The sequence below is a fragment of the Bos javanicus genome, chromosome 25, assembly GCF_032452875.1.
Source record: "Bos javanicus breed banteng chromosome 25, ARS-OSU_banteng_1.0, whole genome shotgun sequence".
NCBI classification, from domain to species: domain Eukaryota; kingdom Metazoa; phylum Chordata; class Mammalia; order Artiodactyla; family Bovidae; genus Bos; species Bos javanicus.
Window position 1 is genome coordinate 36,352,416 of NC_083892.1, and position 17,576 is coordinate 36,369,991.

Sequence of the window (17,576 nt, forward strand, 5' to 3'; positions counted from 1 at the left end):
TTCCAGGACTCCTCCTGGAAGGGAATAAACGTGAGTGAACCATGAAGCGTCGCCCCTCATTCCCTCAAGCGTTTCACTTATTTCACACTTTCTTCACATAGATGGGGCTTCACCAGTTTTCTTCGGATCTGAGTGGATCTGGATTGGTAATTTACTCAAGCCTTTTCTGCTCGCATCACTTGTACAGGTTTTTGTCCTCATGTGAACTCTGATGGGCCAGAAGGTTTTCTTCAGATTTTAGTCATTTAAAGGAGGCACTTTTACATGAACTTGGTCTGTTTGGAAGCATAAGCTTGATTTGGAAACTTCAAATATGGGTGAGTTTTCTATATCGAATCCTTCAGGCGTCCTCCTGTTGGCCGCGGGTCAGCTGGGGACTCGGATCGCTTGGAACCAGGGCGTTTGGCTTGGCCCTCGGCAGCCCCACGGGAGACAACACGGGCACACAGCCGGCACCCGCTGGGCACGCTGAGCCCCGCCTTCCGCTCCCCAGCCGGGCAGGCGCGCCGCAGACCAGGTGCGCGGCGGCGCCCTCCCTGCCTGGCCAGCAGGGGGCGCGAGGGGCGGGGACGGCAGGCCCTCCTTGTCGCTTCGGCGCTGGGGCCCCGCGCCCAGTCAGCAAACCACCGAGAGGCGAAGACCTCCCATTTTCCTAGAGGGAACAAGTGGACGTGGAGGGGGACATCCAGGATGGTGGAGGGGGTGACTAAGACCGACCCGGAAGCGAAACGGAGGGGACTTCCGTTCTTTGTTCTGTCCCCGGTGTGTGGGTCCGTGACAGTGTCCAACGGGGCCTGTTTGGTGTCCGGTCCCCTAAATCTACCGTCCCTGCCCCCAGGGTGAGTCCGGCCGCCCCCAGGGCTCGAGGTGGGACGGAGGCAGTGATCGCCGGAGAAGGGGTGGTGTCCCTGCCTCCGCGGCCCGCGGGGTCCCCAGGACCACCTGGAGCAGGGTGCCGGGCGGCGGGGGGGCGCCGGTGCCAATTCTGCTTTCCCCGGCACCCCGGCACCCGGCCCCTGACCGCCGGCCCTGCGTCGGGGGAGGAAAGGGGCTGCGGTTCTGGTTCTGCGACAGCGCCTGGCTCCAGCCCTTCAAAGTTCCAGTATGGCTGGAGAGGCATCCCTCTCTTTAAACGGCCGATGACAGCGACCCTAACTTGGTCCTTCCCGGAAACGTTTTCATATGATGTTAACAGTTATCCGCGCTCCCGGTGGGAGGGAGGGTTTAATCAGCTGGGAACGGACCAGAGAATGAGGGGTTCTAGGAAGCGCAGTTAGAACCATTCAGATGACAGAAGAATCCCCCTGGCGCCCAGTAAATCGAGTCTTTTTCAGAGAGGTGTACAACTGGGTCCCATTTCAGCTGTATTAGGTCCCTGATTTGATTCGCTTTTCAACTGGGATTGAACACAGACCGACCCGGTGTTTCCTTTCTGAAACTCATGGAGAGAAGCAGGATCCTGAACTTGAAATCTGTGGGGCACTTAGAGGAACTAAACCTATTTATTATCTCCAAGAAGAGAAGTTGTGGAGAGTGGGCATCATCTGGTTTCACCTGTTTAGTGGAGAGTCCTGCGGAAGGAGAAGGTTCTATCACACAGGACACTAGGACTCTGAGGTGAAAGTCCAAGGGGTAGATTTTTTTTCAGTTAAGCATCCAAAGCCCTTTCTAATGGCTTACCTGTACAGCAATGGGACAGACTCCCTGAAGTAGCCGAGAGTGTCTAGTAGCAAGTTAGCTGCCAGAACCTTAAGAACTGGAGAAGGTGTTTCTTGTCTTGGGTGGAAGGTTGACCTGGAGAACTGTGATTTCCATTCCAGTTCTAAAGGTGCAACACAAATACCAGCTGTGGTCTTAATCAGTATTTATTAGCATAGGTTCTTTGTCTTTTCCTCTTAACTCCAAATATCTAGATTAGAAGTGAAGTTTACATAAACATTTGAAATTCCTTTTTCTTTTTCTTTTCCTTAGTCCTACAGCACTGATAGCAAATAAGTCTGAACTCCCAGGGATTTGAACAGAGGCTGCCAAGTTCACAATAATTGCTACTCTGGCCTTCTAGAGACTAACTCCAGAGAAGGAAGGAAAGAGTCCAGCAGGTAAAGCTTCCACGACTTCTCACTGCCCGGTCATCCTTCCCGGAACACTGCATCTAGGAGCACTGCAGAGGGTCGCATGGGTAGTGGAGCAGGGGAAGGGCCCTGCCTGGACCTGAAGCTCTACGGGCACAATGGGGGTTTTTCTTTCTGTGAGAAACATTGTTCAGTGATCCAGACACTGGGGACTTGTTCTCAACAGTATGCCTTTGAGCTCCAGCTTTGGTTAACCCAGCTGCGAGGAGGGAGTGCTACTTCTTTCTCTGGAGTCTGAGCCTCTGACTTTCCTTTCTAAGGAGAGTTTAGACTGAGAGCGGATTTATTGGGAGTGTCTGCTTATAACCAGTCCTGGAGATTGTCAAGTTGGGCAATAGGAAGAAGAAGATGGCTGACTCTGAGAAAAAGCTGAAGGGCCCCAGCTAGGAGGGTGATGATAGCAAGAGGGTGTGTCACCTTGATTGTCAGTGGGCCTGGCTCATGCCTGATTCCTTGCTTTTCACTATATAATGGCATTGTGATGGGCCTTCTACAGCCCCTTGCTGCCCAAAGACTAGAGTTCTCTGAACTCTGAGTGACTCTAGGGGGCCTTCTCTTTTTATATCTTAGGTGAATGCAACGGTCACTCTTGATTGTTTTACTCCTTTCAGGAGTACCCTGCAATGTAGTTGGCACTCAACAGATGTTTGTTATATGAGCAGATAAATAAAGAGAGGGAGGCGGACAAAATCCAGGGGTTTTCACCTAGGTTCTTGCCTAAGTGTCAGGCTGCTCTGAGGACTGCTGCACTCTTCTCAACCTGTTGATTCTTGAGGACAGACTTGTACTTGAGATTCAAATCTTAGTCTAGGTACTAACTTGACACTCACTGTTATTCACTGGAGCAACAGAGAACAGACCTCTTGATTGCCATGGCAACCAGGGAGCAGGGACCTTAGTAGGGATAAAAATGGAGTAATAAATGATAGTAGGCTTTTTAAAAACCATTGGTTCTTGCTTCAGGGACTTACATTCTGATCCAAGGAAATCTGTTATGAGAGAAAGGAGATAAAAAAGCAAGGTGGCTGCTGCTTTTTAGGGCGAGGAGACACAGCAACTGGGACTATTCTCCCAGAATCTGGCGAATATGTCCACCCACACCCTGTGATGAGACTATAGAAGGACCACAGAAAGGGCCCAAATCCGTCAATAACATCCCACCGTTGACTGAGACTGAGAACAGAAAACTGTCTCAGGGAGAAAGGGAGGAAGAATTTATCTTTTTTTCTGGCCATGCTGCATGGTTTACAGGATCTCTGTTCCCCGACCAGGAATTGAACCTGGGCCACGTCAGTGAAAGCACTGAATCCTAACCACTGGACCACCGGGAAACGCCCGAATTTATCTTAATAGATCTGCACTGTCTGTCCTAGTTCTGTGAGACAGGGTTTTTAAAATGAGACAGAGAACTTCTGGAGGTTCTGGAAGTATTCTGTACTATCTGTTATTTGGGGGCTGTTTCTTGGCCCCTTTTCCTCTAAAGAGAGCATCTACATTTACTATAACGGCTAGAAATGTACCACAGTAAAAATTTTTTTTTTCTTTTTAGTAGAAGAAAAATGTTTATGAGGATTAAAAAAAAATCTGTATACGTTTGTCCATTATTCCAAGTATACTTAAAACTTGATACTTAGACATTTTGCCAGCTGTAACACTCTTTTTCACTGTTCCTCATTTGAGTAATTGCTTAGTATTTAACTTTGTTAATGGCATCATTTGGCACCTGTGTTCTCCATTTTTGTTGTTAGAACTACCACCCAGTGTGAATTGGGGAGCCTAAAGTGGGATGTTGTCCAGGAACTTGGGCCTTTGACCCAAAAGACTAGTCCCAGTTACTGCATTTCCTCTTGCTGTTTTGGTACTAACTGAAATGCTAGTTCCCTTCTTTCTGTATGCAGGAGGGTTTTTTAAAATTATCTTTGAACCTTGAACTTTTGCTTCTGTAGTGCTTCCACCTTCTCATACAAACCCTGCTTCCTGCTGACTCTGAAAATAGGAGACCAGAGATCCGAGCTTCTAGTACGACCCATGGAAACTCAGGCTGATCGAGTATCTCAGGAACCTCAGGCCTTGCTTGAGAGCGGTAAGGAATTTATCCTTTTATTCACTTACTCAGCAGATGCCCATTTAAATCGCTCATTCACCAGGTGCCGGGCTAACTGCTGGAATCCTGACTGGCGAAGACATAGTCTTTGCCTTTCACTAACTCCTAGCCTAGTGGGGAAGGCTGACTGAAGCCATTCATTAAGTACGGCTTGATAGGTTTTATAGCTGAGGCATTTTTAAGGGCTGTGGGTTCCTCATGCAGCATTTAGAAAACTGTGACAATCACCAAACTCCCATTTTCCAGGTGCTTTGTAACAGCCCTGGTTTGTGCTCTTCTGGAGCATGTGCTTAGGAGAGCTCTGGGGAGTTACTTTGGAGATTACAAGCAAAAAGGGTAGAAGGAAGAGGAAGGGTGTGAAAAGTATTTGTATTTTGCTCTCACAGACTGCCACTGACTTTGGAGCCAGCTTGTGTCCAAGGAAGTATTATTCCCGTGCTTATCAAGAAAACGCATTTAAAACATTTTTATCTGCATGCTTCTACAGAATCTAGTATCTGCAGAGATTTAGTCTCTCAGGGACCAATATGTTAACTTAAGAATTACAGGAAAAGATACATAATCAAGCACAGAAACGGGAAACACTTACAGTGTGTAGATTTGATCTGGGGATCGAGAAAATAAGAGAAGAATCGTGGGCATTATGACTTGCTTCAGAGTTGGAGTGAAGCTAGCTTTCCTCTGGGTAAGAAGTCCAAGAGATTGAGTTGGAATGTGGAGAACGATGGAAGAGACACGAACAGGATAGCTGGTGCCTCCTGGGACAGACCAGAGAGCCAGGGTCAGCAGGGCTGTGGGCGTCTCTGCTCAGGCCACAAGGCCCACGCTGGCCGTGAGCACCTCTTCCAGTGGCAGAGGGAGTGAACTTAGAGATGCAGGAGTGGGGGTACTAGGTTGTCCTGGACCCAGGAGTTTCCGTAACGGGTGGAGAGGCTCAAGTGCAGATCGACTCTCACGGACCCTCTTGTCCTCAGCTCTTCCTTCCTCAAAAGGCCCCACGTTTTCTGACAAGGGCGGTCTGGGGGATGAGATGCTGGCAGCTGCGCTCCTGAAGGCCAAGGCCCAGGTGAGCCGTGCTTTACCTTTCTTTCCCCTCCCACTTTGCGGAAATCTCTTGTGCAACAACATCCTGTTCTGTGCTTCCCCCGTCAGGACCGTGGGACTCCCCCGCGGAATCATGGACTCCACTTAGTCTCAGCCTCTCCTGTCTTCCTCCACCCTGACTGCCATTCCCACTTCCCAAATATTGGGAAGTGTTACTCAACCCCGAATTAGCTTCTGGCTCCACCAGCCTCATCCCTGAGCCAGAAATTGCACACGAGAACGTGTCGTTTCAGGAACTGGTGACCTTTGAGGATGTGGCTGTGTACTTCATCCGGAAGGAGTGGAAGCGTTTGGAGCCTGCCCAGAGGGACCTCTACAGGGACGTGATGCTGGAGAATTACGGCAACGTGTTCTCCCTGGGTAGGAACGATGCTTCCTCAGTGAAACTCCCTTTTGGCCTTCCTTTGCCTCCTCCTTTGCTAGTAACAGTTGAGTCACTGAAAATCATTATCTAAGGACTGACTTCGTCTCAGAAAGTTCTGACAACAATAATAGTGACTCCCATTTGCAGTTTGTAGTTCCTTAAGAGTGTTTACAGATAGTCTCTCCTTCAGTCCTCACAATGTTGCAGCTGTTGAGGCAGCCAGAATTATCCTCATTTTATAGGTGAGGAAAGAGAGCTCAGAGGTCTTAAATGCTTTGCATACAGTCATATTGCTAGTGACTGGGAAGACCCGAGCCCTGGCCTTTAAACTCTCAATCTGTTACTCTTTCTCATGTTATTCTTAGGACTTAACATTAACATATAACCTAGAGATTTTCTCAAAAGATTCACACATTGGGATCCCTGAACATGTGAGGCACTGCTCTGTGTCCAAGTGAAGATTCTGGAACTCTGTCAGGCTCCTCCCCTTCTCTGTTGGACTTCCTTTAGGGACCTGTTGCTTTGTGGATGGACCTCGGGTAACTGCTGCCCTTGTAGAAATTTCACCTTGTGTCAGGGAGCAGTTGGCCTCTTAACCTTTAAGCCTGTGGACTGTTCCTTCCTTCCCCCTCACCCACTGTCAGGACGTTTTCCTGGGCAAGGCCAGGCTCTTCCCCGCTCCCACGGGAGGCCTCCCTCTCTGTGTCTTCTCTGTCCCCTGCAGGTCCTGGGTCTGGGATTGAGCTCTGGGCCATTTGGTATGAACAGGATAAACCTTGTCCTGTCTTTCCCCATGAGCAGGATTCCCTTTTCTGAATTTTGACGTGATCTCTGGGCTGGAGTGAGAGGAATTGCCGAGGGGCCTGGATTGGAAGGGAACTGAGAGCAGAGAGGTCCTGAGAGGCACCTGTTCGGGTGAGGGAGGAACAGCTCTTTCTGTCCCTAATGCTCACTGCCCTGCCTTGACTCCTTCAGTTACTGACAGACTAAACATGCTAACCATCTGGACCCCTTCCACTTGTCCTCTATGCCTGAAGTTCCCTTAGAAACCCCAGAGCGCTGAGAGTGGCAAAGTCAAACATAGAAACTGTTTACAAATCCGCTCAGTTAGCACAGTGTTCTAGGCCCAGGGCTGGAGGTGGGTTGACCTTTGTCTCTTGCCTGTTCCCATGGACTTGGTGAAGGTGACGTGACTGCAAACCAGAGTGTCCTGTTCCCCTGGGGCTGCAGGGCTGCACCCTTGTTGCGGCTTCCTGATCTGCTGCTGCTTCTCCACACCCGGCTATGTCTTCCTGTGGGAGACAGACTGGTCCGTGTTGCGTTTCTTGTACCTACTCCCTTTCATCCTCTCACTGGCCCGGCTGTCACCATCTCCCAGTTTATCTTGAGCCTCTGACCTCTAGGACTTTGTCACTTCATTAAACAGTTTGTCCTGCCTCTGCCTGATCCAGTTTTCTCTTCACTTCCAGCTTATTTCTCGATTTTCCTTCTTTTCTCCTTCCCTGTTTCTTTGGCCCAGTTCTCTTATTCTGCATCAGCTGCATACAGCCTGGGCAGGCCTTTTTGCACATTGATAAGTGGCATGTGCTTTTAGCCTGTGAATATGATGTGATTAGCCTGTCTCTGGTTTTGAGCCTTTTTTCCATAAGGAATAAGTGATATTTGTGTTCTATATTGTGCCAGATGGTGAGACCAGAACTGAGCCTGATTCTGAAATTTCTGAAGATAGAGGATCACATGGGGTGCTGTTGGGAAGATTCCAGAAGGATATTTCTCAGGGTCTTAAGTTTGAAGAAGCCTATGAACAAGAAGTCAGTCTGAAGAGGCAGCTGGGGAGCTCCTCTGGAGAGAGACTGAATAGGAAGATGCAGGAGTTTGGTCAAGTAGCAGCTGAGGAGCAGCGAGCCCCCACAGGAGGTAGAAGTGAGAAGTGCGGCGATCTGAGGGACAGCTTCACGGTGGGCGCCAACCTCATTTCCCATCAGAGACTCCCTGTGGGGGACAGGCCCCATAAGTGTGATGAATGTAGCAAGAGCTTTAATCGAACTTCAGACCTCATTCAGCATCAGAGAATCCACACTGGGGAGAAACCCTATGAATGTAGCGAGTGTGGGAAGGCCTTCAGCCAGAGCTCACACCTTATTCAGCATCAGAGGATCCACACTGGGGAGAAACCTTACGAGTGCAACGACTGCGGGAAGACCTTCAGCTGCAGCTCAGCTCTCATTCTCCACCGGAGGATCCACACGGGAGAGAAGCCCTATGAATGTAACGAGTGCGGGAAAACCTTCAGCTGGAGCTCCACCCTCACTCACCACCAGAGGATCCACACTGGAGAGAAACCATACGCTTGTAACGAATGTGGGAAAGCCTTCAGTAGGAGCTCCACCCTCATTCACCACCAGAGGATCCACACTGGAGAGAAGCCCTATGAATGTAACGAGTGTGGGAAGGCCTTCAGCCAGAGCTCACACCTCTATCAGCACCAGAGGATCCACACTGGAGAGAAGCCCTATGAATGTATGGAATGTGGAGGGAAGTTTACCTATAGCTCAGGCCTTATTCAGCATCAAAGAATCCACACTGGGGAGAATCCCTATGAATGTAGTGAGTGTGGGAAAGCCTTTAGGTACAGCTCTGCTCTGGTTCGCCACCAGAGAATTCACACTGGAGAGAAGCCTTTGAATGTAATGGGAGTGAGCAAAAGTTCCCTCCAAGTCACTGCTGAAGTAAATATCAGAGAGTCTACGTGAAAGAGAGGCACACACCGGTTTTCCTCACTTCCTGAGTCTCCAGAGCTCCTGCCTTACTACCTGAGTATGAACTTAGGACGTGTCCCTTCCGACTCCAACCTTTCACCTTAGAGAACGGGGCCTGTTGGGCAAATCATCCTGGCCCCGTGATTATTAACCTAGTCATTTTTCCCAGGAATGATTCCAGCCTTGAAGAATTAGGCTGCCAGCAACAGATGGAGTGCTGGGAGCAGAGGAAACTCTGGGATCAGTCTCCTTCCATTTGGGAGGGGAGTTTGCACTAGACCATTTTTCTCACACCAGAAGAGCCTTTCCACAGTGGGGATGGAAGCACAGTAGGAATAAAATTCCAGGGGTTCCTCTAGTTGGAGTTGGCACAGTCAGCACAGAAGAAAATGGAAAGAATGTTCTGGGTTGTGTTTCGTGCTAGAAAGGGGAAATGGAGGCTGCATTTCAAAGTCACTGCTTCTAATCCAGCTTTAAATTTTGATGATTTCTTCTTTTGATAAGGATTGTGCTATTTGGTTTCCTGACTTCATTAATCATGGAAATCTGGTGCTGAGGGACTTGTTATTTCATTGGGCAGGTGTAGGGGAACACTGAGAGGTTTTCTGTAGTGACCATGTATCCTCCCGGGCTCTTGGAGCAGCAAGACCAAACCTCCACGCATTTGGTGGAGAACTCGCTCATCCCTTTTATGACAGGACTAATGGCAAAGCCCAGGTCCTCCGTGAGCATAACCTGAGGGGAAGGATCCAAAGCCTTTAGTGCTGGCCTCAGTTTTCCTTCTCTTCTCTTCCTCCGGCCACTCCTGTGATGGAAAGTGATTTAAGCTAAACCCCTAGCTACCAAGGATGCTTTTAAGGAGCTCGCTCAGCCAGCTTGCCCTGCCCTCTGAGACCTATGACCTATGACCTCTGGCCCCAGCCACTAGACCTCTCCCGACCCCACCTCTGACTTCAGCAGCCAAGTGTGAATGCAGAGAGCAAAGCCCTGAGGCGGAAGCTTGGGCCTGAGCCTAGCGGAGGGCTCCTTGCTGGGTTAGGATGGAGCTCCCCAAGTTTTCCCAGCAGAAGGGATGACCTTTCATTCTGTTTTCCCAATCCTGCTCATCTGTAGCATAAATGAAATGCACTATTAAACAGAATAGTTTTTCAGAAGGATGGCTTGAGTGTGTCTTTGTGCAGGGGCCAAATTTATTTCAGTTTAAGCAAACATTAGTGACTATGGAATCTTAAAAAATTAATCTTTAAAACTTTTTACAAACAACCATTTACTTCTCCTCTAATCTCAAACCTGGAACCTCCCTCCCTTGACCCCAGCCTGTCCTCTGCACACGGCACAGTGCATGCCACACACGGGCTGTCTCATTCTCATGGCCGCTTACACATGCCTGCCTTTAGGGTTTTACATGCTGCATGTCCTTCTGTGTGGTGCAGTACTTCGCACCAGCAACCAGGACTGGAAAGGTGCTTCTGAATGTGGGATCCTTGACAGGAGCCTACTTAGATGCTGGGTCACAATGGACATAGTGAGGAAGTTCCTGGAGGTCCAGTGGTTGGGACTCGGTTCTCTCACTGTCTGGGTGCAAGGTTCAATCCCTGGTTGGGGAACTAAGATCCTGCAAGCCATATCACACAGCCCAAAACAAAACAACAGGCACATTGAGATTTCTTGGTTTGGCTCTTGGCAGGGGATGGGGGGTTATGGTCATGAAGAAAGCTGAGATGGAGAAGATGAGGAAATGTCTGGAACTCTAGCCTCTGAAAAATTCTGGATCATATACTGTGATTGGCCATCTAATATGGTTTTAATTTTTTTAAACTCATAATTTTGGCTCTTCTTTGACGCCCACCACAGACTTGAGACTGACTTTGTTTCTCCAAGTGCAAACCATGAACCATCACAGCAGGGTCACTAGGCTGCTTGCTAGTCACACAGGTGTCTGAGTTCTAGTCAGACCCATGAAGTATACTTCCTGAGGGTAGAGCCTAAACATTTACACTGAGAAGAACTGGTCATGAAATGGAGAACGTTTCTAGGAGCTAAACGCTGAGCAAGGCCTCACTAGGTTCTGCGTGGTGAAGGAGAGGAAGTGCAGCAGGAGGTGCCTGCTCCTCGTGTGCAGGTGCAGTTGTGAAGCTCTGGGAAAGACTCCTGAGCACGTGGAGCTGCTGGGTGATGGCCTGTCACTGCACGGGAGGGCTCAGTCCCTTCTCTGCCCTGGCGCTGACCGCCTCCACTCCAAAAAGATCATGACCGTCACTCCTCAGAGCTTCTCACGGGGACCTGAGATTCAGCAGGGCCACTGCATGAAAAATACATTAAAAAAACCACCTTTGAAATAGCTATAACATCTGATTCACCTGAGTGTCGAGATGATTCATCCCTTTCCACCTGATTGCTCTTTTCTGTCCCTAACTGGGCATTCCTCCATATTCAGTCACGGTATCAGTGGTCTCTTTCTATGCCTATGCTGTTACCCTGGGAACCCATTTACTCCAATGACCTCAACTATTAACTTCAATTAATTTTTACATCTGCACACGTGGTCCTGATCTCTCCCAACCTCCAGTCTCTGGTCTCATCAGACTGTGGGGCATTTACATTTGGGCCTTTTGAAAGTTTCAAATTGTTTCTTTCAAACCAGATACATTTTTCCCCCATAAACTGGCCCCTCTCAGAATTTCTATAAATTGCTCAAGGTCAAAACGCCTGAGGTGGTGGTCCAGTGGTTAAGAATCCGTCTGCCAATGCAAGGGACACGGGTTCAATCCCTGGGAACTAAGATACCACATGCCACAGGGAAACAGCCTGTGCTCTCCAACTACTGAGCCCTCTCACCCTACAGCCTGTGCTCTGCAACAAGAGAAACCACTTCCCTGAGAAGCCTGTGCGCCAGGAAGCTAGAGAGCAGCCCATGCTCACCTCAATGAAAGCCTCAGAGCAGCAACAGAGACCCAGTGCAGCCAAAAAAATAAATAAAAATTTAAAAAGATTAATTATTCTCATCCTCTTACATCTGACCAGCATCAAGTCCTGAGCGGGAAAGATGGATTGCTGTTACAGGGCAAGGTTTCAGAATTGAGGTCTTGGAGGCGGGGGGATTTCCAAGTGAAGGTCATAATGGAAGCAAACCCGTGGCACATACTCTTCCTGACCCTTTCCCAAGTGGTTTTTGTATGGCCACATGGGGATTTATAGCAAAGGAGCAGGGAGGGGGTCAGTGGATGGGAACTTTCTAAGGGGAAGCTTTAGGGGTCAGAGGGGTTTGGCTAAACTGACTTAGGATTCTTGCTGGAGAAAGGGCAGGGTAGTTGGACATCTCCCTGGGGTGATGGTGCGGGATGACTAGATATTAAGGGGGTTCAGATGTGAAGGACAGGGGACTCACTAAAACTAGATTTTACAAGGAAGAGGGGGCCTAAGAAAAGGTTTGGAAGTCTAAGGTTTGCTCAAGCAAAAAGTCTGTCGCATCAAATAGCAGGATGGTAATGAACCCCAAACACACCCTGTGTTCACTTCCCCTGCATCGTGCTCCAGCTACCTACCTCCAGCCAATGAGAATTAGAATCCAGAAGGGCCTTGGTAAGCATCTTCAACCTCCGCTCAGTAGCCCCTGGCAGATGGCTCTCCAGTCTTCGTGGTGCTGTGTGTAGGGATGGGAGGCTGGTCGTTGCCCCAGGCAAAATCACTGGATGTTAAGTTGTGCTGAGTGCCGCCCTCTCCTGCGCTCCTGCCTCCCACTCTTAGCTCTGCCTTCTCACCTGTGAGTGATTCACAGGGACATTATCAGTCAGAACAAAAATAACAAAGCAATTTTATCCCTGATGCCTCCTGCCCACCCTAAGTTATACCTGTCCTTTGAGCTCCAACTGAAATAACTCTGAGAATATTCTGTGTTCAGTTTCCAAGTAGGGGAAAAGCCTGGTTTTACCCGAACATGGTAGTTGCCAGCAGTGTGAACCACAGGGTGGTGATAGAAAAGAACATCTTAGCAAACTGTTCCTTTCTGATTAAAAGATTGTCTTTAAAAGCTCCCCAAAGATTTTTTTTTTTTTCTTCAAGGAAATCAAACCAGTCCATCCTAAAGGAAATCAATCCTGAATATGCACTGCAAGGACTGATGCCAAAGCTGAAGCTCCAATACTTTGGCCACCTGATGTGAAGAACTGACTCATTGGAAAAGACCCTGATGCTGGGGAAGACTGAAAGCAAGAGAAGAGACAGAAGGCAGCAAAGGATGAGATAGTTAGATAGTATCACTGACTGGATGGACATGAATTTGAGCACACTCTGGGTGACAGTGAAGGACAGGGAAGCCTGGTGTGCTGCAGTCCACGGGGTCGCAAAGAGTCAGACGTGATTTAGCGACTGAACAACAAATGGTTTATAGTTTAAGTTTTCTTCCACTTAAGCAGTCAGGTGCATTAAGTATATCAATAATGAAGAACTGAAGGGTTTTTTTAATGAATAAAAATTCTCATGGACTATCATCTGCACACAGATAAGTATGGTCACCAGCGTGGTTTCTTGGGAATGACAAGAGACTCTCAGCACCTTCCTCCACAAACATGGTTTCCCTCGTGTATCCCTTGCTTTGGCTGATGACGGCAACTTCCCCGTCAAGCCCCAGACGTGGGCGTCGTTCTGGCTTCGCTACTTTTCCTCTCCACATCCTCTCCCTCCACGTCTCCAGCCCATCCTGTATGGCCCATTCCGGGGGCTTCCGCAGCGGCCGAAGCCGTCTCTAACTTGTTCCGGACTTTGGCACCAGCCTTAACAGCAGGTCTCTTTGCTCCCAAAGTCTCCTCCAGCCCATTGGTCCTGCCTGTGCTGGAGTCATCTCTCCTAAATGCTGATTGGATGATGGCACCTCCAAGCCGTCCAAGGGTCCCTTCTCATCCCCCAGGTCAGAGTCCAGATTCTTCCTGTGGACACAGGGCTTCTCACTTCCCGGCCCTACCCACTCTCCCGACCCTCCTCCCCTCCAACACACGGGGGGCAATGCAGAACGGTAGTGACAGCGCCCGGATGTCATTTAATGCCTTGTGCCTTTGCACATGCTAATGGCCTTCCCCCTCATCCACCCAACAAGCTCCTATTCTTCTCTGCAAACCTCCTCCTCTGGAACTTTCCCCTAGTCTGTGGAGCCTTCCCAGGGCCTGGGGGACGCCACCTTCCGGCCCCACCAGGCCCACCATTTCCTCCAGCTGCCTCTGCACCTTGTACACATGCTCGATTGTGCTCATCTTCTTCCTCCTCTGTCTTCTCCTTATTTGTTCATACCTCTGTCTCCTTCACTCTGGTGGGGGGTTTTTCCTACATTTTTACACATTTCTACCACAAATAAGTATGGCATTCATAATCAGAAAAAAATATACACCAAGGAAAAGGGAAAATAAAGGTAGTAAGGAGTACCAGCCATGGAGCACATGCTGTGTATCAGGCATTGTTCTAAGCGCTTTACCTGATAACTCATTTAATCTTTGTAGCCAGCCTGCGAGGTGGGTACTATTATTGCCCCATTTTTATTCCCTTTTCTTCAGGAAAGAAAAAACGAAGGAGAGGAGGGAGGGGAGTTCTCCAGGCACAATAGACGGTGCAGGGAGACTCAGAGGCACTCATCACAGTCTCCCCAGATCTCCTGCCACTGATCCTTGAAGCTCTTTGCCAGCAGCTCAGTGAGTGCCGTGGGGGATACAGAGATGAACCACCCACAGCTCCTGCACTAAGGGGACGCCAGCCTAATGGGAGCCAGAGTGAGACCCCAGGAGAGGTTGGTAACCATCATGACAAGGTATCTTTACTGACCATCTATGCGCTAGCATGGACAGGAAAGTCAGCATTATCTTCATACGATCATATGTGCTGTTAGTCATATTAACACCCCTCTTTTTATGGATGAGAACCCGATGCATGATAGAGACAGTAAGCAGTGGAACAGGGGTTCAAACCCAGGCAGTCTGGCTCTGGAGCTTGGGTTCTTACTTACACCACGGTGTTGACTCTGCAAATTAAACGGGGAGTCACAGGAAGCCAGCTGGTATTCCACGTGGACAGAGCACGTGGCCGGCACAAAAAAGCTTCAGTGAGCAAATAGCATTAAAGCTGAATTGAGAACAGGGGTCAGTAAATACAGGCAACTGTTCCTTTTTTAGTTACGAGGGTGTGACTTCTCCTTCCCTCCAGACTCCATCATGTTTCCCTGGATACCACCCCAGACCATCTCGACATCAGTCACCGTCACCATCGTGCCCGCGTGCAGGACCTTCTGTGCTGTGTGTTGTTCCGTGTGGTACAACACTCAGGCTGAGGGCAGGCGGACATCATCATGACAAAACTGTCCAGAACTGTGAAATACCACTGCAACCCTCTTCCCTCCCGGTCTGCCTTACCACAGTGTGGACTCCAGACGAAAAGTTCCAATGAAAAGGAAGTTCAGATGGTCTCTTTTGCAGGAAGAGGCTGATGCATCATCAGACTCATGGAGTAGCAAGTGACCAAAAAAAATTGCTCATAAAGCTACTTATGTCACCTGCCTTGTATCCTGAATTAAACATAGAAGTTCTGAGTAATTCATATCTGCTCTAATTACACCACAGAAACACCGAACTTCACCAGCTGAATGATCCTCTGGTGTAACCCCACCCCCTTTTCTTTACGTCTCACACCTGTCTGGGGACTGTCACTCTGTCCTGTCAGATTTCACCACTGACTCCACAACCCACCACAGAGGCCTCTCCGCTCACCAGCCTCCCCAGGACCCCAGCCCCTTCCTCATGTGCTTGCCACTTACTTCCACTACAGTGTCTTTGCTGGTACCGTTCCCTGGTTGCAGCGTCCTGCCCTTCTTTCCAGGTTGCTGAATTCCCAGTATGTGCACAACTGGGGGAAAGCACTCCAAGCCCAAGGACAGCAGCTGCAAAGGGCTCTTGCAGAGGGCTGTTTGCCACATTCGCAGTCTAGAGAGGGGTGCTGCCATCTAGGAAGGTTGTGCTCTGAAAGTCGACTCTCAGATGGGAGGAGATTTTCTCACACAGAATTCTTGATCCTCGATTCCAGTTGAAATGGATGGAAAATTTCCCCAGATATTACATGCAAGGATTAACTGCTGGTGTGAATCTTGTCTTTTCACATCTGAGTCCCTGGCCCGGTACATCTTCTACTAAGCAACAGCCTACATGGGCATCCACTGGTCTCCACGGCGTGAATCCTCCATTGCTCCACCAAGGCTGGCCACTTGGCAAAGCCTTTGCTTGAGCTTGTGTGTTGTTTTAAAAACAACTTTATTGAGATGTAATTCATCACCATATCCAGTGGTCTTTAGTATCCAGAGTGTCTAACCAGTCATCACAATTTGACATATCCTAGAAAGAAACCCCACACCCTTTAACAGTCATTCCTCACCTCCCAACTCCCCCAGCCCTAGACAACTTACCAGTCTACTTTCTGTCTCCATGCATTTGCCTGTTCTAGACGTTTCATGTTAACTGGAATCATAGTCATACAAAATGTGGCTTTTCTTGTCTAAGCTTCTTTCACTTAGTATAATGCTGTCATTTCACCTATGTATGTTGCAGCGTGGAATCTATACATCATCCTTTTCACGGCTAAATAATATTCTATTCTATGGATGACCCCATTTTGTTTATTCTTTCATCCACTGATGGAAACATTTGGGCTTTTTCTTCTTTTTGGCTATTATGAATAATGTTGCTTTGAACATTTGTGTACAAGTTTTTGTGTGGATGTTTTCATTTCTTTTGGGTACATATCTAGGGTAGGAATTTCAGTCAAATGCTGTATTTAATGAGGAAATGCCAGACTGGCTTCCAAAGTGGTTGTCACATTTTACATTCTCACTGCCAGGGTATGAGCTTTTGAATTCTCTGCATCCTCAACACTTGATGTTTTTTTTATTACAGCCATCCTAGTGGGTATGATGTGGTTTCATTGTGGTTTTGATTTGCCTTTTTCTCATGGCTATCGTGAGTACCTTTCCTTTCCATAAACTTATTGTCCACAGGTTTATCTTTTTCCTTTGCCTGTCTTCAATTGGTTGTCATTACTCAGATGTAAATATATTCAATATAAAAGTGACTTATCACATATACACGATTTGCAAAAATGTTCTATCATTCTGTGGGTGGTCCTTTCACTTTCTTGACAGCGTCCTTTAAAGCACTTTGATGACGTCCTGTTTCTCTCTTTCTCCTCTGCTCCCTTATGCTCTTGGTATCTGGAGTACGTTGGACAGAGAGGTGGAGGCTTTGCTGCTCACACACACTGGGAGTAGGACTGCCAGATAAGATGCCCAGATACTCTAACCCTAATTTCAGACATTGAATAGTTTTTTCAGTATAAGTATGTTCCAAATATATTGTTTACCTGGAATCCAAATGTGCTTTTATTTGCTAAACCTGGAAGCTTGGCCAGGAGTCCTGTGTATGTGTGCATATGAATGTGTGTCTGTGTGACATATGAGGCAACGCTCACAAGCATCTTCAAACCAAGCCAGCCTCACAGTCCTGGGGACGGTGACCTTCCCAGCCCACCAGGGGTCCTCAAGTGCTCTCCTGGAGCCCAGCAGGCACTGGCCTCCTAACTGTGGGAGGTGGGCACTGGGGCTGAGCAGAGCTCAGGTAGACCAGTGGTCTTCCCCCATCTCTGAAGGTCCCCAGCAGACCTGAGCACTGGTTGCTGACATTAGCACCAGCTCAATACTGCATCCGGTACTGACTTGCCCTCCTCTCTCTCCTTGCTTCCTTACTCCTGCTTCCTCTAGTCCCCTAAATAAACTCTCTGCCCCCAGGCCCTTATCCTGGGCTCTGTCTTAAGGGAAATCCAAACTCTGACAGTTGGTACTGGAAGTGGCCCTAGAAATTGAGTGCTCAGGATGCGATTCTGGAACAGGTGGTTAAAAAAAAAGAGAGAGACTGGTGATAAACTCAATGGTGGTTGGTTCTGTGACCCGCATGTTACTGGGACAGAAGCAGTTATAAGGGCTGCAGAGTTTCCCTCTCTCAAGCTTTGAAGAAAGAAAACAATAGACTCGGGTCAGTCAACTATCTATTGAGGGCACGTCGTGACAGCCAGAAGTCCTCCGGGTAGCGTTT

At 48.6% G+C, this 17,576-nt stretch overlaps 1 protein-coding gene across 2 annotated transcripts; it reads left to right on the forward strand.

Annotated features, from left to right (window-relative positions):
• The first annotated feature begins 748 nt into the window (after positions 1–748).
• Positions 749–9,617, forward strand: ZNF3 (zinc finger protein 3). Of its 2 annotated transcripts, none has more exons than XM_061402600.1 (6): positions 749–839; positions 1,972–2,099; positions 4,079–4,215; positions 5,211–5,302; positions 5,574–5,700; positions 7,388–9,617. In XM_061402600.1, exons 3-6 carry the CDS (start codon positions 4,161–4,163, stop codon positions 8,455–8,457), a joined length of 1,344 nt encoding a protein of 447 aa, XP_061258584.1. In that variant the 5' UTR covers positions 749–839; positions 1,972–2,099; positions 4,079–4,160; the 3' UTR covers positions 8,458–9,617. The 2 variants fall into 2 exon arrangements, with proteins under 2 accessions (XP_061258584.1, XP_061258585.1); XM_061402601.1 differs by having other exon boundaries at positions 4,129–4,215.
• The last annotated feature ends 7,959 nt before the right edge of the window (positions 9,618–17,576 follow it).